This window comes from Giraffa tippelskirchi, chromosome 6 (assembly GCF_054371585.1).
Source record: "Giraffa tippelskirchi isolate mGirTip1 chromosome 6, T2T-mGirTip1v1.2.pri, whole genome shotgun sequence".
Taxonomy (NCBI): domain Eukaryota; kingdom Metazoa; phylum Chordata; class Mammalia; order Artiodactyla; family Giraffidae; genus Giraffa; species Giraffa tippelskirchi.
Genome location: NC_137280.1, coordinates 39,960,220 through 39,981,720, shown reverse-complemented (window position 1 = coordinate 39,981,720; position 21,501 = coordinate 39,960,220). Strand labels below are relative to the sequence as shown.

The following is a 21,501-nucleotide window of genomic DNA, read 5'->3' as shown; positions in this document are numbered from 1 at the left end:
AACAATGAGATGTCACTTCACATCTGTCAGAAATACTATTATTTAAAAAAAATTTTTTTAATTTTAATTGGAGGCTAATTTCTTTACAATATTGTGGTGGTTTTTGCCATACATTCACATGAATCAGCCATGGGTGTACATGTGTTCCCCATCCTGAACCCCCCTCCCACCTCCCTCCCCATCCCATCCCTCAGGGTCATCCCAGTGCACCGGCCCTGAGCACCCTGTCTCATGCATCGAACCTGGACTGGCGCTCTATTTCACATATGATAATATACACGTTTCAATGCTATTCTCTCAAATCATCCCGCCCTCGCCTTCTCCCACAGAGTCCAAAAGTCTGTTCTTTACATCTGTGTCTCTTTCGCTGTCTCGCATCATTACTGAAATAGTATTAATGAAAAGAATACAAATAACAAATGTTGGTGAGGATGTAGAGGAAAGAGGACTCTTGTACACTGGTGCTGGGAATGTAAATTAGTGCAGCCACTGTGGAAAGAGGTATAAAGATTTCTCAAAAATAGGAAAAATAAACTACCACTTAATGGAGTGAATTATCTTTTTAAGGGGAAACTGGTGGGGCCACGCCCCCTACAAGCATGGGCGGCCCTGTTCTGCTTGCCCACCGAGTTTTGGAGGAGGCTGTAGAGAAAATCTGTGCTACAAAGGTATGTGCTGTTGTAACATTCAGTTTGATTTATATTTTAATCCAACTTCCACATTAATTTGTGTTTAAAAAGCCAAAAAGCACATTTAATTATTACATGAAAAGTTTTCAGAGCTCTATTTCAAATATTTTGAAGAAATCATTTAAAATATTTTAAGAATATTTATAACATTAGTAAGTCTATTACACTAATTTGTATTTAAAGGAAAGTTTCATGATTGCTTCAGGTGACCACTTAATTCTACTTTGAAATTATCCCAGAGTGACGAGTATATTTACAGTCTTAAAAACCATCTTGATATAGGGTTGGCTAGAATTACTTCCATGAATGTCATTTTTTTTTTAAGGATTTAGCAATTTAACACAATTTATTTTAAGTGCTTTAAAAATTTTTGCCTAAATACCTATCCATGACTCTTATTAAACCATGCCCAATGAATTATACTAATTCTCTGCTTTGTACTGCAGAGTATATAATTTCTCATGCCAAAATAACAATGTATGTGCACATATATATATACCTAAAATAGTATTGTAAAACTGTTGTAAAAAGTGCTGTCTCGCATACAATGGACGTCCTCAAAAGTAAATATAAAGTAAACGCATGCTGTCTTATTTGTAGCACATGAAGATAAAACTTACCTGACAAAACTTGGTGAAGGTCATGCTCTTAATGGGCATCCAAGTGAACATTTTTTACTCTCTTGTACTACTTTATTCTTAATGATGACTAAATGAGGATTAATGCAGACCAAATGTATTAGAAAATATGTGTAAATGAAGCCACTTTTCAGTACTCAGAGAGAGATCTTTTTTTTCTTAATGATTGAGTGCTCATTAGGTATAATAAGTAGACAAGAAGTAACCATATATTTCACTCTGTTATATGAGCCATTTTTAATTCCTGGAAACATTTTTCTTTGTGTGCAAGTCTGTTTTCCATCCATTCTACCCCCAAACCTCCAACCTGCTTGCTCCATTGTCAGTGACCACAATGTTTTTTAAAGCTGACTTTCCTCTGAATTCATACTTCCTTTTTTTAGGTTCTGAATTCTTGGACATTCATGAAAATAACCACATTTTCAAAATGTGCCCATCAAGCCCTTGATATAAGCCAGGCTGGAAAAAAATATTAAATTCAATGTTTGCATATTTTCCATTGTTAAATTTAAATTTCTGCATGTTGAATTTCCTTCTGCACATTGAATTTCCTTCTACAATAGAAACCTTTCCATGGAAACTGATAATTGTGATAAATAACAAGGGAATGTCAATCCTTCTTAGGCTGAATTCCCTTCAGGAGAATTTTAAATGTGATTCTTTTGAAAATTTTAAGCATTATCCTCCTGAAAATATGATTTCATTTGAGAAAAGAAATGCAAATTCACTAAGCCTCCACTTCATTTAGATCACTGTATAGATTTCATGGTGTCATCATGAAAGCAAATCATTGATTTCACTTTAAAATACAAGGAAAGCTTAGAAATGATTCCATTTGAAATTAGCCAAATGGTAGCATAAATGAATCAAGGGCTCAAAAGTTTATTCACCTGCTTTATTTACTCCAATGCAGTATGTAAGATCACTACTGTAAGCCAAAACATGTGCCAATATACAGTATGGATTTTTCTAGTAGTATTAAATGTTAAACAGGCATATAGAGTTGTATTGTTATTGATAATTTGTGCACATTTCAGATGGACTCATATTTCTTAAATCCATTTTCTCTAACAGAAGGATCAGATAGTTACTATCCTCCTCGAGAAGAAGAAACAAATGAAATTGAACGGCAGCAGTCACAAGTCCATGACACCCACATCCGGACAGTAGCAGATGATAGTAACAGAAATGAAGTCATAAGCACGCAGCAAATGTGTAAGGCCTCCACATTATTTACAAAAATTTTAAAGTTTATATTGCTGACATATTCAAGTGTATTTTATTAATCTTGAACATTTTTAGAATGGCAAAAACTTGGCATTAGACTGTATGGATGAATTAAAGCAGCTGTTACATCAACTAAATTATTATTATCTTTTAAATTTTAGCTCAAATTGTTTCTTGTGAAGTAAGATTAAGAGATCAGTGCAAAGGAACAACCTGTAATAGGTAATATTTATGATTGCACTCAAAATTAATTGACAAGATACAAAAATACTTTCATTTTATATAGACATTTAGAGAAGCTAAATTTTGTTTCCCATTTCTTTCATTTAGATATGAGTGCCCTGCTGGCTGTTTGGATAGTAAAGCTAAAGTTATTGGCAGTGTACATTATGAAATGGTAAGTATTATAAATTTGAGGATAGGCTCCTTTCAAATAATTTTTGATTTTTAATGGGAAAAATAATTTGTATATTTGTAGCTATTTTGCTCAGAAACATTTAAAGCCAAAAATAATGAGTGGTATCCCATGCAGAATTCTTATTTTAGCATTGTTTTCTCTCTTTCTTTTCTCCCAGCAATCCAGTATCTGTAGGGCTGCAATTCATTATGGGATAATAGACAATGATGGTGGTTGGGTGGATATCACTAGACAAGGAAGGAAACATTATTTCATCAAATCCAATAGAAATGGTGTTCAAACAATTGGGTAAGTACCTGAATAATCTTTTGAACCAGAGATTTTAAGTTGCAACAATGAGTTGCATTCTTTTAGAACAAAGCACAGAAGAATTTAATTTATAAAGAGAGAAGATAGAAAGGCTTATTTCAGCTACATAATATCCATGGACAAAAAGAAGAAAAAGTCTCTGAATTCAATTGAACCTTTTTGCTTATACATGCTAAGTAAGTTGCTTCAGTCGTGTCTGACTCTTCGCAGACTCTATGGACTGTAACCCACCAGGCTTCTCTGTCCATGGAATTCTCCAGGTAATACTGGAGTGAGTTGCCATTGCCTTTGCAAGGGGCTCTTCCTGACCCAGGAATCGAACCTGTGTCTCCTGCATTGCAAGTGGATTCTTTACCATTGAGCCACCTTATACAGATAAGGCTAAAACTCTAAATTTTAAATTTCGTGTCATTAAGAATGTACAGATTTATAGTTTTTCCTATTGTGAAACAATACATTTTTCACCTGTGATAGAAAATGCCCAAGAAGACTAATTGATTTGCATATTCTTCCTTTCTTGTTTAAAGACAATTATTTATTTTATGCAACACTAACTTTGTCAATAAGATAAATTAAGTACTAGATAAAAGAGCATTTTGAGAAGTCTCTAAATATGTAATGTATCATGTCATCTTTCTTCTCCTCCTTAAAATGTAATTTGACCCAACATAAAAGAATTAATTCCCTAGGGGCTTCCCTGGTGGCTCATGGATTCGATCCTTGGATCGGGAAGGTCCCCTGGAGAAGTAAGATGACACTCCAGTATTCTTGCCTAGGAAATCCCATGGACAGAGGAACCTGGTGGGCCTTTAGGTCATGGGGTCACAAAAAGTTGGACACAATTTAATGACTAAACAACAACAAAAGCATTGATTAATTTTTGAAATGTTTGTCACATTAAACATTAACTATAGTAAATGTAGTATGCTAAAACAAAATATTTTCATATAGTCTCTGTAGAAAATAGAAAAATGTAGGCTTTTGAAATGTAGGCTTTGTAGTTTCTCTTTCTCCTGTGTAAAATAATAAACATTATTGAATCTCGTATTGGGATGCCTTTTCTTAGAAATGTGACATAGTCGCCCTTCCTTTGTAACTATACAATTGCAAAAAACTCCACAATAGGGAATTCACAATGATTAGAAAGAATTTTTTTATATTAAAGATCCTTAAAAACTGGTGGAATGATGTGGTATGTATACAGTTTTGTTCAAAGGCTTAATGTGTGTTTTTCAGACATTAGCAATTATGCTGTTAAGTAAAAGTTTTATAGAAACACTTATTTATTAATTTATTCACCCAGCAGATATTTATTAATTACCTTCAATAAGTAATCAATGTTAAGTATTCACTTTAGGAAGGCAAACACTGGGTGTAGCATTAAAGAACATTTATCCTATTACTAAAAAATACAAAAAACAGAACAAAAAAGAGAACATTTATCCTATTATTTACTTTTTTCCTCTTAAGTTGTTTTTTACTATGTATTTTAGAAACTCTTGAAGCTTGCAGAGTGTGTCAAATTAAAGTTCCATCATAAATAAGCATTACCTTTTGCAATAAATGTTTTTCTGAAAATCTGGTATAGATAAACCAATTAAAAATTTCATGTATAATGGTATGCCTTTTCTTTTATTCCTGCTTTAATAATGCATATAAAGAGTATTAGAGGGAACAAAAAATGAATAATGCACATTCCTTTAAGATACTTATTATTTAGCAGTCTTTTTACAGTGCCTTGTATTGACTGTTTTGAAAGAATAAATTGTTTGGTTCTGTGATGACAGAGCATGAGTATATTAAGAATTTTAATAAGAAACAAATATATAGATACAAATTGTATTATTTCATGCTGTTACCTATAAGTTTTTGAGATTGATAATGAAAAGAGGTCATTCTCTGATATCAAGAATGGTATCGACTTGGTTCATACTTGAAGGTCATATGGGTTTGGCATAAAATAGATAATTAATTCTTATACTACTCCATGTCTAGATCTTTAAATAAAAATGTTTAAGGTGAAATCAAATTTCACAGACTTAAAAAATGTAACAATTTATGTTGATGTCAATGCATGTAAGATGTTGACAACTGAAATTTTTATATTTTTATCTTCAGCAAATATCAATCTGCCAATTCCTTCACAGTCTCTAAAGTAACAGGTTAGCACTGTTTTTTTCATCTTATTTGCTTATCACTCTTTTGCATGTTATCATTTCTAAAGGATTCATTATTGTTTTGTGTTTGTATACTTCAGTTCAGGCTGTCACTTGTGAAACAACTGTGGAACAGCTCTGTCCTTTCCATAAGCCTGCTTCACATTGCCCGAGGTACTGTGTTTTAAATTTTCTTCATTTTTAACCAGTGCATGGGGGACTTTTACCCTGGACAACTGCTTTTGCCTGAGATCCTGGTGTCTCTAGGACTCAAGGGTGTTTGGTCTTGAACTGCTAGCAGTAGGAGCAGTGGATACCACCCACTGCATGCACTCTGGGCATTCTTAGTGTCCTTTCTCCAAAAAATGTAGGTTTTTTTAAATTTTTTGTTTTTGTCACTATGAAAAATATTTGTTTTCACATTGGGGAAAAAAAACACCCATGTATTCATTCTGACAGCTTTATGGAGGCTTGGCCACTCAGTGAGTGACAAGTTATACACATCAGTCACCTGTCAGGTCATTGCATGACTCACAGATCCAGATCACATCAGGGCCAAACATCTTTCCTTAAGATTATATGTAAAAGGAGGTACTGTTGAAATGTGTCAGCATTTTTATTCAAGCTTAAAGCAAGTTGTAGTCAAAGGAAAGTAATACTAGATCACTGAATACATTCTTGCAAGTGTATATAATAACAAGGTGTTAAAACTGGAGATTATAACACAAACAAGCAAAAAGCTCCTACATTCTTTCTTTGAACTGAACTTACCTAAGTAGAAACTAACTCAGTTTGAACTGTATTTGACCTCGGTCTTCCACAAACCAAGTACTAAGTATGGTCAAGGCGGAGTCTGCACAGCCTGGTCTTAAGGGCAGAGCAGGTGGTTTTGCCACTGTAGGTTGGGCAGGGAATGCCCAACAGTTCTCAAATACAAAAACAATTTTGTTGTCAGTGGGGATATCCTTCCTCCAACAGAAGGCATCTTTTATTAAAATCAACCCTTTAATTCAAAATTATAAAAACTCAGATTCACATGTTACTTATATTTAAATGGCCCTGGTTTAGATGCTACAGGAAGTATATACACTCTGGAATGTACTATGTCATACAGACTTTGCTAGGTCACTTCAGTCGTGTCCGACTCTGTGCGACCCCATAGACAGCAGCCCACCAGGCTCCGCCGTCCCTAGGATTCTCCAGGCAAGAATACTGGAGTGGGTTGCCATTTCCTTCTCCAGTGCATGAAAGGGAAAAGTGAAAGTGAAGTCGCTCAGTTGTGTCCGACTCTTAGCGACCCCATGGACCGTAGCCTACCAGGCTCCTCCGTCCATGGGATTTTCCAAGCAAGAGTACTGGAGTGGGGTGCCATTGCCTTCTCCGCATACAGGCTTTAGGAACATGAAATTTAAATAAGAATTGTAGCCATTTCTTAAAAACTGCCTTGCAGAAGACCTGCTTCAATTGGTAAAGAGAGTTGCAATTGAAATATTTTTTACAATACTTTTAGGAAAATAATTGATACTTTTATCAAATAATGATTTTCATAGGGTCATTTTGCTGAGCCCTGGAGGAGCACATGGCAACCCACTATAGTATTCTTGCCTGGAGAATCCCATGGACAGAGGAGCCTAGCAGGCTTCAGTCCATGGGGTCGCAAAGAGTTGGACATGACTGAACACACATGCATGCATTTTGTTGAGACTCTGATTTACTATGTAGAATGAATTATGTTTTTTTTCCCAGTCTTAGCTCTGATTTTCTTTTAGTTTATGAGTGTATGTGTGTGAACGAATTCTGAAGAGCCAGTCATTTTTAAAAAGTACCACTCGACAGTTTCTTAATTTCTGGGAGTGGGTTTTTTTTTTTTTTAATGTAATGCGACTGATTGAATACTGATAATTGGACTCTATGTTTAAATCAAAAACCTTTTGGAAATTTTGAAAAAATAAGCTAAGGTATCAGTAAGTGTGTAGGATATCTGGAGAAAGAACATTCCGTACAGAGGGAAAGATAAGCGAAATGACCCAGAAGATAAGATTATTCCATATGTTTGAAGAATAACCATTAGGCCAGTGTGACTGGAGCTGGGTGAGAAAGTGAAAGGGGGGTAGGATATAATGTCAGAAAGGTAATGGGAAGACAGTATTCAGGGTTTATTGATCATTGTAAGGATCTTGTCATTTCTTCTGAATTAGATGGAAAGCCACTAGAATATTTGGAGCAGAGAAATGATATGATTGGACTTGTATTCTTGTGTGTAAGTGTGTTAGTGTAAGTGTGTTAGGAAAGTGGATTGGAGGGGGCAAGATTGGAAGCAGAGAGAGCGTAGGAGAGCTTATTGCAGTGAGCTGGGTGTCAGATGATCGAGTCCAGAGTTGCAGTGATCATGGTACTTCAGGATGCTCTGAGTTTATTTCAATGTACACCCAATAGAAATTGCTGGTGGGTTGAATATAAGGTTGAGGTAAAGAGGGAGATTAAGGCTAGAATAAAGGTTTTGGCTTGTGCAACCAAATAATGGAGTTGACATTTATTGTAGGAGGCCTAAAGAAGGAAGATTTTAGGGATTGGAGGAGGAGATTAGGAATTTGGTTTCAAACATGCTGAATCTGAGATGTTTATTAGGCCTAAATGGAGATAAAATCAATGCGGATGGTGACTGCAGCCACTAAATTAAAAGATGCTTGCTCCTTGGAAGAATAGCTATGTCAAGCCTAGACAGTGTTTTAAAAAGCAGAGACATCACTTTGTCGGCAAAGGTCCATATTGTCAAAGCTGTGATTTTTCCAGTAGTCATGTATGGATGTGAGAGGTGGACCATGAGGAAGGTTGAGCGCTGAAAAATTGATGCTTTTGAACTATGGTTGTCCAGAAGACTCTTGAGAGTCCCTTGGACAGCAAGGAGATTAAACCAGTCAATCCTAAAGGAAATGAACCCTGAATATTCTTTGGAAGAACTGATGCTGAAGCTGAAGCTCCATATTTTGGCCACCTGATGTGAAGAGCTGACTCATTGGAAAAGACCCTGCTGCTGGGAAAAATTGAACGCAGGAGGAAAAGGGGGCAACAAAGGATGAGACGGTTGGATGGCATCACTGACTCAGTGGACATGAGTTTGAGGAAACTCAGAGGGATAGTGATGGACAGAGAAGCCTGGCATGTTGGAGTTCACGGGGTCGCAAAGAGTCAGGCACAACTTAGCGACTGAACAGCAACAAAAACAAGTGGAGATATTGAACAAACAGCAGGATATATTAATACAGATTTAGAATTAAGAGACGAGATCCCAACTAGAATTTGGAATTTGGAAATCAGCAGTTTATAGAAGACAGTTAAAACCATGAAATTGGATGATATACCAAAGATATGATCATAGAGAAGAGAAGCTATGAGATATATGTGGCAGACAGTGGTTCAGTTTTTCCAGGTTATATATTTGCTAATTTCTGCACGCACATTAGTTACTAAATTCCTAGATACTGAGAGAACAATACTTCCTGATGTATCTTTCTGCTTTGAATTCATAAATTAGAAAGCTTTCTGGCTAAATTTCTTTTGAAAGGGAGAGAGGAAAAAAAAAGAGAGAAAAGAAACACATTTGTGCCGAAAGCTGGAAGTGGATAAATAAGTAGAAGCAGTTGTGTCTGCTGCCTGGCTTCTACAATTGACCTATTTCAGAAGAAAAAAACTGTTCAGCCCTAAAAAGAATAAAAATTTGTCATTTGCAACTACATGGATGGACCCTGAGGGCATATTTAATAAGTTATACGGAGAAAGACAAATACAGTATGATATCACTTATATGTGAAATCTAAAAAATACAGTAAACTAGTGAATATAGCAAAAAAAAGAAACAGACTCATGGATACAGAGAACAAACTAGTGGCTACCACGGGGGAAAGGGAAGTGGGTGATAATACAGAGGTAGGGCATTAAAAGGCACAAACTATTATGTATGAAATAAGCTACAAGGATGTATTGTATAATACAGTGAATATAACCAATATTTTATAATATCTATAAATGGATATAACCTATAAGAATTGTGTATCACCCTATTCTATACCTATAACATATTTTATACACCGTTGACACTTTAATAAAAAAATGAGTAGGGTTTAGAATTCTGAGTTTACTCTTGTGTATATATATCTATGGTTTTACTAATAAGAAAGACTAAAATAACCACCTACTCAGTATTTGTAAATATGTATTTATTTTTCAGAGTATACTGTCCTCGTAACTGTATGCAGGCAAATCCACATTATGCTCGTGTGATTGGAACTCGAATTTATTCTGATGTAAGTATGCTAATTTGTATAAGTCTTGGTATTTATATATCTGGGCTTCCCATGTGGCACAGTGGTAAAGAATCCACCTGCCAATGCAGGAGACACAGGAGACACAGGTTTGATCCCTGAGTCGGGAAGATCCCCTAGAGTAGGAAATGCCAAGAATACTATTCTTGCCTGGAAAATTCCATGGACAGAGGAGCCTGGCGAGCTACAGTCCGTGGGGTTGCAAAGAGTCAGACAGGACTAAGCCTGCAAGCATTGATTTATCTATCCATCCAAATATACTCACATGTATATTTAAATGTATATATTTTCATTTGTATACAAAAAAAGGAACAGACTCTTATGTTGATATACATATTCTCAAAAGAGTCAGTCATGAATAGCAGTGAAAATAAATATCCATATGCAAATATACATGCATAATTTATGTTGACTAAATTTTTTTGCATATACTTTTCGATATCAGACACTAAAATAGCTTGGATACATCCTTGAGACGGATAAAGCATTTTGCTTTTCTTTAATCTTCCTTTTGGCTCTTCGGTTTTTGAAGTATAAACTGGATAGTTAAGAGTTTGTCAGATTTATAAACAGTTTCTCCACTGCCAAATGAGTATTTAAAAAGTAGCATAGTATCAAAAATAGGTAATCGTTAAAAGACACACAAAAGCAAACCAGTTGACGGTGTATTGTAATGGATGCCAGCACTGGGGTGGACCAGGAAAAGTAGCTGTCATGGCTTCATGTGGATAAATGGTGCTTTCCAATCCAGGTTTCAAGTGAGTTGGTAAAGAGGTGTAATGCACATTCTAGGTGGGGTGGAAGGCTTCTCCAGAGACATGGAGGTGAGAGCAAGTGAGCTGAAAGTGGGCATGGCACGTTTGCCTTGGAAATCCCACGGACAGAGGAACCTGGTGGGCTGCAGTCCATGGGGTTACAAAAGAGTTGGACACAAATTAGCAACTGAACAACAGCAACAAAGCCTGTCTTATTTACAGCTTGACACACATCAAATTGTGTGGGCATGGCAAAATCTCAAATGGGCATAGCAGATTTGCTTATATTTGAGCTGGTGCGAGTTAGAGCTAAAAGTGGCTACAGCCAGGTTAGTGTGAAGGATGAAGGGAGATACCCAGCTTTTGAAACATGTAATTGGAGAATCTAAATATTAATTCATGCTGATAAGTTTAGATTTTATGTGGCAGACGGGTTGGGAAGATCCCCTGGAGAAGGGAAAGGCTACCCACTTCAGTATTCTGGCCTGGAAATTTCCAGGGATGACAGTCCATAGGGTCACAAAGAGTTGGACACAACTGAGCGACTTTCACTTTCACCAATATCTCATTCAAAGAGTTACAAAAACGAATTTAAGAAGTATATTCTTGATGCACTTATTCAATAGAATACTATGGGAATATGATTGGGAAAAGAGGCCTGAAATGTGTATATTACCCCTGTATTTCTCTTGGTGAATTTATTTATGTTCAGGTTTGTTTGTTTGTTTTTTCCTAGTTCACCTTATCCCTGGAATTATTCTCCAAATCTAAGTCTGTCTCCAGCTCTGAGTTTGCAGTTATCTTAGTAGTTGTAGTGAAAGTCGCTCAGTCATGTCCCACTCTTTGCAATCCCATGGAGTAGCCCACTAGGAAACTCTGTCCATGGGGTTCTCTAGGCAAGAATACTGGAGTGGGTTTCCATTCCCTTCGACAGGGGATCTTCCTGACCCAGGAATTGAATTCTGGTCTCCTGCATTATGGGCAGATTCTTTACCGTCTGAGCCACCAGGGAAGAATTGCAGTCTTCTTATCTGCAACTTAAATCCTGCTAGTGTCTTAATTTGAAAGTCTTCACTGTGCTTAGCTTCTTGTTTCTGTTTGTAAACATCCTTTCTCTGATTTTTCTGTCAAAATCATGGTCATGGTCATTCTTTACATCCTAAATTACTGCCACTTTCTCTGTAAAGAAGCCAAGTATGATATTGCTTTTCTTTAACCCTATTAGTTTTTTTTTTCCTTTTATTTAGCAATTAACAGGTTCTCATAGGTATTATAAAGTGGGTTGTCATTTCCTTCTCCAGGGATCTTCCCAACTTAGTGATCGAATCTGTGGCTCCTACTTCTTGCTTTAACAGAACTTAGAACATTCAGTGATTCAGCAAACACCTTGCACAGAAAAGTTTGTTAAAAAAATTAATTAATAGATATATATGAATGGGCAAATATAAAATCACCAGACATTTCTAAAGAAATCATTCTTCCTAAATTGTTCCTTTAAGTAAAAGAACTTTTAATTTTATTCATGTCTAGTGAAAATCTTTCAAAATATCCTATACAGTTTTATACCTATAAGCCATCTCTTTGATAGAATTAAGGGTTTGTTAACTTGAGATTATTTTTATCTTATTTCAGTGAAATGGGGTAAAATATTATGTATTACTATGTAGAGTAAGTTAGAAATATAAATATTTTTATATGCTAAGTACAGAATCAACCATTAATGAAATAATCTTCACACTTCCTCTGCAAAATACATTATCTCTTTAAAGATACAAGATATGGACACATGAGAAACGATCTCCCAACCTCTCTCCCTCCTCCATCTTTCTCTCTCTCTCTCTCTTTCCATTTATAGAGTTACAACTTGTACACCCTCTTTCTTTGAGCTTTTATTTCTCATTTGTTAGAGATGAAGTGAATTTCTGCATTCATTAAAAATGTTCCACTGTTTTGACAGAGAAATTTTTTTCTTTTTGTGATATATTAGTTCTTATAAAGTGTGGCCAGGAAAAGAAAATCTCATCTGACCTTTGAACTCAAATTGGAATGCCTGCTGACTGCAGAGTTATGGGCAAAACAATAGTTTCAAACCATATTAAGTGCTTGGATTTAGTGAATGTTATATCTAAGCACTTTTATTGCCTTGGGAAAAATGCTGATAATACCCTTTTAACAGAACGGGATAAGTACTGAAATGTGTACAGAGTTACTTTTAATTCCATCTGTTATGAACCCTATGGGACATAAATATTAACTCAGTGAGGGACTTTAAATGGTGAATAAAATGATTCCTCAGAGTAAGGATTCAAGGTTTTAGATGTATGGTATTTTGTGATATAGCAAAAACATGAAAAGGATTAAACAGCTTGGCATTCGGTCTCTCTGATCTAATAAATACTGACTGATGCCGCAGAGTTCAGAGCACAGTAATAAAGCAAGGTCACGTAAGATGCACATGCTTATGTGAACTTAAAAAAGCACATTAAGTCACTCACATGTGCATAGAGATAAGAGCACACCAGTGGGTTCAGAAAAGACCCTTGTTTCTATGGCATAGATTGCTTTATATGGAAACAGTTTAAGTGTTTCATTTTTGTGGAATTTCCTTAGGCTCTGCTCAGCTATTGACAAATTTTGGTAGGACATTTGGATGAAAGCAGATATTAAAATCTACAGAAGACTTTAATTGGTCAAAAGAAAAGCATTGACTTCTAGAATTAAGTCGTGTAAAAAAAATGGGAGTGTTTGTTGGGCCTGAAACAATTCTCTCCTTTATATAAATTTCATTCAATTCTGATTCTATAACTAGTAGAATGCAAATATAGAACTTCCCTGATACTTCATGTCAGAATGTTCAAAACAGAGTCATAGATCTTGCACATCTAGGTAGGAGCTATGATTGTTATGTCTTATTTTTCTTCTTGGGGTTATTCTTTTGGGCAGGTTTTCTCTGCATAGATTTTATTATCTAATAGGAAAAGCCACCTGTTTTTAATACATGCCTATATGTTGGAAAAGGGACTATAGAAATATCCATAACTATGTATGAGTCGTTTAAAGTCAAAACTGAATATAAATGGGGTGCAGATAATCCAACCTGGAAACATTTGGTCAGTGACTGGATTGGGGACTAGCAAAGGCTCAATTTTTTAAAAATATTTATTTGTTTATTTGGCTGCATCGGTTCCCAGTTGTGGCATGCGGGACCCCTCTTCTGCAGTACACAGATTCTCTAGTTGTGATGCTGACTCAGTAGTTGCGGAGCATAGGTTTAGTTGCCCTGTGACATGTGGGATCTTAGCTCCCAGACTAGGGATAGAATCTGTGTCCCCCAACACTGCAAGGTGGATTCTTAACCACTGGACCACCAGAGAAGTCCCAAAGGCTGAAATTTAAGAATGATAAATATACTCTTGAAGACATAAAAGGAGCTAATTTGCATTTTATTGCTTGGCCAATAGTAAAAGTTTGCTGTTTGGAAGGTTAGCTGGTGAAGGGATCTTACCCATGCAGCCACCCTAAAGATTGACCTTCAGATCTCCTCTTGTTCAACATTGGCTTTTCTTTACTTTCTGCTTTAACCTCAAATAATTTTGTTGATATTTGAATTGCTTTCAATAGGACATTTGCTTTAAACCACAAGATACCTTCAATTGGATTTGTTGTTGTTCAGTCACTAAGTTGTGTCCGACTCTTTGCGACCCCATGGACTGCAGCACGCTAAGCTCCCCTGTCCTTCATTACCTCCCGGAGTTTGTTTAGATTCATGTCCATTGAGTTGGTGATGTCATCCAACAATCTCATCCTCTGTCACCCCCTTCTCTTGCCTTCAATCTTTCCCAACATCTGAGTCTTTTCCAGTGAGTAGGCTCTTCAAATTTAGGTGGGTGAAGTATTGGAGCTTCAGCTTCAGCATCAGTCCTTCCAATGAATCTTCAGGGTTGATTTCCAAATCTACCTGGATTATCAGAGTACAAAATACCTTCCTTCCCCCCACCCCCAACCAAAACAAACAAACAAAACCCCAAACCCATAACTTAGCTTCAAATAAGTTTTAAAGAAATGAGACTGAATATTTACATATTGGTCAAGAAATAAATCACACTATTTACAAAAATTTACAAACCAAGTCTTATATCAAAATTGGCTTTAACTTTGTGCATTTGAATGAGCTTCCCTGGTGGCTCAGACGTTAAAGAATCTGCCTGCTGTGTGGGAAAACCTGGGTTCAATTCCTGGGTCAGGGAGATTCCCTGGAGAAGGGAATGGCTACTCACTCCATGGGTAGGACAGAGGACCCTGGTGGGCAACAGTTCATGGGGTCACCAAGAGTCAGACACGACTCATCGACTAACACTTTGTGACTTTTGAAAGATTCCTTTATGCACAAAACATCATCCTGTAGTTGCTCACTGGGAATCTGTAGAGAGATGGCTGTCAGTGACCTTGTGTCCAGTCGAAGAGAAGACTGGACAAATTCAGCAGGCATTTCCTAATGATGGTGAGTTTTTCCTTGCTTCCTCAGCTGTCCAGTATCTGCAGAGCCGCCGTACATGCTGGCGTGGTTCAGAATCATGGGGGTTATGTTGATGTGATGCCTGTGGACAAAAGAAAGACTTACACTGCTTCTTTTCAGAATGGAATCTTCTCAGAAAGGTAAATTGACATATGTGTACATATATATTTATAAACAGATATTTATATATCATCTCTCCCTTTATGCTGGCTTTACAGCCAACCTGCATGGCTTTGAGGTTTCGTGACTAAGCCAGTGTGCTTCCTTTGCAGGCTGTAGAATAGTTGGTCTTCCAGGGATGGGAGGAGCCATAGTACCAGAGGTGCCTGTCTCTTGCAGGCTTATAAAAATCAACATGAAAATCAGATTAGGAGTCAGAACCATTCTTTTGTTAACTGATCTTATAATAAGGAAATTTCTTTCATCCTCTTTCGGATTTTCTAGATTAGTATTTATATGTAATTCTTTCTAGGTGAGCAAGGCACTGAATATTTCTCTAATCCAGTTGTCTGACAAAGTATTTGACAAAAACAATGAGTCCAATTTTCCCTGGAACCGAATTCTCTGTTTGATTGGAAGTTGGATGCCTAGTATGGTATAAATGAGCCCTTTCAGGTTATCTTATATTTGGCTCATTAGTATTACAAATTTCAGTGGTTTGACAAAAATGCATGTAACTTACTTTATCAAGTAATAATAAAAGTTAAGATTAAAAAACAAAAACCCTGTAGTGATTTTTCAAATCACTGGTACTTGTGGAAGTAGAATTAAGTCTGTGCATTTTGTATAGATACAGGAAAATCCCTAACTTTTAAACATTTACTGAGTTCTTCAAGGGTTCGTTTGCACATATGGTAAAGTTTTTCTAAAGAACACCAAAGGATGTGCCATGCAGGTTATCTGGATTGCCTTCACATAAGCATCTGGGTGCCATTCTTCATCAAATGACAGCTTTGTATTTAGCATCTAGTTTCCAATGAGACTATATCATCAAGAGGCTATTGTTAAGAAGTTGACTTCTCAACAACCTGGCTTATCTGGCTCACCCTAGAGTACTAACTTACCATTTCTTAAATCTGACAAAATTGAAATTGTATTGCCATCATACTTACTAATGTTTTTAACATTTAAGGTTTCAAGAAAAAATTTAATGAGGATATTTAATGGTCAAACATGGGAGATCCTAAGAATTTCTTCAATGAAATGTAAACAGGCTCATTCCCTACACCCTTCCCCCATCTGTCACCCTCTCTCTATATGTATCATATCATATACATATATATATAGATATACACACATATATATATGTTATGTAAAGTACATTAGGGCTTCCCTGGTGGCTCAGATGGTAAAGCATATGCCTGCAATGCGGGTGACCTGGGTTCAGTTCCTGGGTTGGGAAGATCCCCTGGAGAAGGGAATGGCCACCCATTCCAGTATTCTTGCCTGGAGAATCTCCTGGACAGAGGAGCCTGGTGAGCTATAGTCCTTGAGGTCACAAAGAGCTGGACATGACTGAGTGACTTTCACTTCACTTTAAAGGAGATTGAGTTAAAGAGAATGATACTGCAGTTTTATATGCTAAATTGAGTAATGTGGTCTCATTTACCTATCATATTTAAAAAATTTATTTAAAAACAATAAGATAGATGATATCCTAAGAAAACTGAGACTATTTTTGAACACCTACCATGAATTTTCCAGATGCTGTTGGCCTTTTAAGTATGTGAACTTGGCTCCACCATTACCCTTATAAAGTTGGTTTTATAAACTCTGATTTACAGATACATTAATTGAGGCTCAGAGAGGTTAAATGATATGCTCAAGGTCATATAACTAGTCAGTCTCAGAGATCACATTCAGCACTAGTTCTGTAAGTTCAGAAATAACACATTTTTCCAGTGTATCAGTGTATACAAAGATACATTCTAGGGCATTTTGTCAGTTTGTTTCCTACAAATAAAAATGCCTTTCAGTTAGCCATCTGCTTGTATGCAAAACCTGCTGTGTGTGTGTTATTGTGTAATGTTGTGTGTGCACACTTCTAACATTCTTTTCTTCATTTTAAGATTCTCCCCTTTTGTAGTACATGAATAAATATATAAAAGATATTGCACTTTGTATCCCCATAGCATTTAATTGTATGTATCGCTAAAAGCTTTTTTGTATTGTTTAGAAAATAAACTTTTATGCAAAAGTATAGACTTCAAAAGTTTACATTTGATTAGAATAAATGATGATTAATGGCATTATTTACTGGTTTTAACTTGAGGCATTTAAGCAAAACATACCCTGATTAATATTGTCAAAGAGCATATAAATAATTTATTAAAGAGTAAAAGGAATGATTCTACATTGCTTTGAAGTTCTATTTTAAAATATTTCTGAAAAGAGATTGAGTGATTTGTGTTTCTGTTCGTGTTTCCATTTCAGTGAAGAAATACTTAGAACCTTCCAGACTTGACCATTAAATTTCCTAAGTTTTTTTTTAAACCACATATGTTAAAAATATTAATAAGTATGCTAGCTACATAGGGCTTCCCAGGTGGCTCAGTGGTAAAGAATCTGCCTGCCCAATACAGGAGACACAGGAAATGTGGGTTCAATTCCTGGGTCGGGAAGAATCCCTGGAGACGGGAATGGTAACTCACTCCAGCATTCTTGCCTGGAAAATCCCGTGACAGAGGAGCCTTGTGGGCTGTAGTCCATGGGGTCCCAAAGAGTCAAACACAACTGAGTGGCTGAACACCAGCACCACAAGCTTTTAACCATGCCAGTCAGCTGTAAACCTGGATCGTAGTATTTCCCTAGTAGAATGGCATAAGAACTGCTTAACTCTACTTTATTGGAACTAAAGGTGGTAATGTATGAAAACATGACCTGGAATCTTTGAAGTTTAATATAAAGTACCAATATTACTTCTGTGCACCTTAAATTTCTTTAGGAAACTTGTAGCTAGCATATGATTTAAAGAATTATGTCATCCCCTCTCAAGCTCTCCAAGAACTATAAATTATAGTAGTCTTAAGAAAGATGACCATCTGGATTCACAGAGCTGTTTTATTGACTGTCACAAGAAAGCATGATTTGTTTAAAGGATTATGCATGGAGATGACATCAATGTACTTTGTGTATTTTTTTTGCAGCTTACAGAATCCTCCAGGAGGAAAGGCATTCAGAGTATTTGCTGTTGTGTGAAATGGAACAGTTGGAAGAGGACTGTAAAGACTATTCCAAATACCACGTTTCTGAAGTTTGTATAAAAGTGTAACATTACTGTACAGAAGATATCAACTATTTTCAGTCCCCCAAAAGGGCCAAATGCATATAAATCTTGATAGACTACATCTGTAAAATAAAACATGGGACATTATTAGCTTTGGGAAAAGTAATGAATATGTAATGGTTTTAGAAATCCTGTGTTAAATATTGCTATATTTTCTTAGCAGTTATTTCTACAATATTACATAGTCATAATTATTCTACATTTCATGTATTATGTTATATGGTGCTTTGTATATGCCACTAGTAACATGAAACTAAACACTGAATGTGAATGGTCCTCAGAAGATCACCTGGTGTGTTTAAAAACAATAAAAAACAGTAACTCTAAGGATGAAAAAGATTTTATTTTCCCAAGTTCAGTGCTATGATTACCTACTTCATATAATATCAAATAATTTTCAATGAAATACCTGTATAGTTTTCCTCTTCTATTAAGTTTAGGTATATAGAATATTAAATCCTGATATTGCACTTATTTTGTATAAAATAATTTCATAATATCCAAGTGAATCTGTTAAAATGTTTGATTCCTTGGGAATGGCCTTAATAGTAAATGGAATTATGTCAGAGTAGTGGTACGAAATCATTTCTAGTGATCTTATAATAGATTAGGATTAAGCATGGGCAACCAGAGCCTTCTATGTATTGTTCAAACTGAGGTCACACATTTATAGTGTTATCCTGGCAAATACTCCTGCAGGCCAGGAAGTATAATAGCAAAAAATTTAACAAAGATGAACTAATGTATTGTATCACCATTGCCACTGATTTTCTTACTGGCAAATGGCCTTGTGTATAAATGTTGCCATACTATTGTATCTGTAATGGTGATATATTTGTATGGAAAATGTATTGTGCTTTAAGACTTAAAAAACTGTAAAATGTTAATTTTGGTAATTTTTTTCCTGCTGGTGAATTTACTCTTTCCCTGTAAACATATTAAAATTAATCATGTTTCAAAGTATTTTCTTTAGTCGGTTTTGTATCCTTATTTTGATTTAGAAATTATTTTCAGTTAGCAAAATTATGTGAGTCTTTTAAATTTGGGTTATCAACATTAATCTAAACAGCACCCCTCATACCAGCTGTCGTCAAAGTCACTGTGATTATTTAGGTATTTGTGAAAGAGAAGACAGATGATCATATATCATATATTTAGAAGCATTATATCATGGGAAAATTTTGGAAAAAAAATAAAAGGATTGTAAGTCAGAAGGAAAGAATCTGAAGGATACAAAGTGTTTACAAAAAATTGACAACAAATACTTCAAATATTTTTAGAAAGGAAATGAGTAGGCGTTTAGGAACAGATAAAAGAGAGATAAATTACATGCAGGGATCGGAGAAAGCAAGAGAGCTGGATAATAACCAAAAATGGAAAGAAAAGAAGGGCTCAAATAAACAGCTGCTGAAGAGCAAATGATGAAGAATCTAACATGATCAGTTATCAAATATTGGCTGCGCATTGGTTCAAAATATAGGTAATCAAAAAGTATCCATTTACTAAGAATTTTAAAGCAAATTTTATAGGATCATCTTTTATCTGAAAGACACATACCCCTTCTTAAATACTGTGATTAAAATGTAAACTTCAGTCAGATTCAGCTTCTGTTCCTCACTCCTTCCCCCAAGCAGGGACACTCCATCAATTCTGTCAGTGTAAAGATTGTTATATTTGACTCTGGTTTAGCTACTCATCATCAGTTTTCTATACCATTGCAGTGTTTCCACAAGGAGCCTTTTCACTTGGTTCCTCTCCATTCTTTTTCAGTGCATCATTAATTTTTTACTGTAATTTCTCTCTTCCATAAGACTCCATTATTTAAGAAAACCAAATCATCTTAGAAAAGCATTTAATCCCCTTCATAGTCTTGCTCCCTATCTGTGCTCTTCTACACAGGGTGTGGCCTGGTGGAAGTTATACCCCTTTTTATGCTTCAGGATCAGCTTCCCTGATAGCTCAGTTGGTAAAGAATCCACCTGCAATGCAGGGGATCCCGGTTCAATTCCTGGGTCGGGAAGATCTGCTGGAGAAGGGATAGGCTACCCACTCTAGTATTGCCTAGAGAATTCTGTGGACTGTATAGGACATGGGGTCGCAAAGAATCACACATGACTGAGTGACTTTCACTTCACTTTCATGCTTCAATTACCTCACTTGAAAAATGGGACAAATAATACCTCATAGGGATTGCTCTAAGAATTAATTGAGATACCTAAAAGAACCTACTTAACATTAAACAATATGTGGTCAATATGTTAGTTGACTAACATGTTAACAATACGTTAGTTTTTATCACTAGTATCTTTATAATAATATTTGTTGTTATTTAGCTTGGGGAAACTATGCATCTGTCATAATATAGTACTGATCCTTCAGCACTTAACTAAATGTGAAATACTCCAGGAATTTTTACTCCAGGAATTTTTCTGCAACTGTCTTGGTAAGAATAAAATAATGCTAATAGGCTTTTTTTAATTTAACCGTATTAATTTTAAAATTTTGCCTTACATTTAGTTCTTTAAATTTTAGGATAATCTCCTTGAAAATGGTGTAACTCTTAACCTGTTTCTCTACTCCAGAAACAGTATATATCCTCCATAAACAGTCAGTATTATTGAATGAATTTTCCAACAATCCCAAATTTAATTATTGATCATGTAAGTAGACATTGCGCATGTTAGCTGAGCAGCAGATAAAATATTAAAGCTAATTAAAATAGTTTATTGATAAAACATTCTAAATGTGGACTTAAAACAAAGGTAATGCTTATATAGTAGTATTAACATCATTATTTTAGCTTTTAAAGTTTACCAGACCACGTTAACTATTACTTTAATGTTCTTCATCTAATACAAAACATTCATGCATTTCAAGTGGAATAAAGTAGTCAAAATTTTTTTCTCTCCTAAATATGTTGATAAATTATATGTTTTTCTATTTCACTATTGTAATTTGAAGTCTTGACTTTAGCATTTCTACAATGTTCTTAGAGGAAATATAAACTCTTTTGAAGAACATGGTGAACTAAGCAGACATATCTATAATTTTTACAAATATACCAACTTCTGATTTGGGGTTTCAGCTAATTTATTGTGCACAGAATTACACTGTTTATGTTGATTTAAAACCCTTATCTGATGTGGTATTTCATCCCAGGCACCATAATATTTAGGAGCTGAAGA

At 35.6% G+C, this 21,501-nt stretch overlaps 1 protein-coding gene across 3 annotated transcripts in view; it reads left to right on the top strand.

Annotated features, from left to right (window-relative positions):
• Positions 1-19,279, top strand: part of CRISPLD1 (cysteine rich secretory protein LCCL domain containing 1) — a 54,194-nt gene extending 34,915 nt beyond the window's left edge. For all 3 annotated transcript variants that reach the window (XM_081501548.1, XM_081501549.1, XM_081501547.1), the window contains 10 exons: positions 568-668; positions 2,402-2,542; positions 2,716-2,776; positions 2,885-2,951; positions 3,130-3,260; positions 5,400-5,443; positions 5,539-5,611; positions 9,666-9,741; positions 15,040-15,170; positions 18,177-19,279. In XM_081501548.1, coding sequence (XP_081357674.1) covers positions 568-668; positions 2,402-2,542; positions 2,716-2,776; positions 2,885-2,951; positions 3,130-3,260; positions 5,400-5,443; positions 5,539-5,611; positions 9,666-9,741; positions 15,040-15,170; positions 18,177-18,228 — 877 coding nt within the window. In that variant the 3' untranslated portion in view covers positions 18,229-19,279. The remainder of the gene's footprint in view (positions 1-567; positions 669-2,401; positions 2,543-2,715; positions 2,777-2,884; positions 2,952-3,129; positions 3,261-5,399; positions 5,444-5,538; positions 5,612-9,665; positions 9,742-15,039; positions 15,171-18,176) is intronic.
• The last annotated feature ends 2,222 nt before the right edge of the window (positions 19,280-21,501 follow it).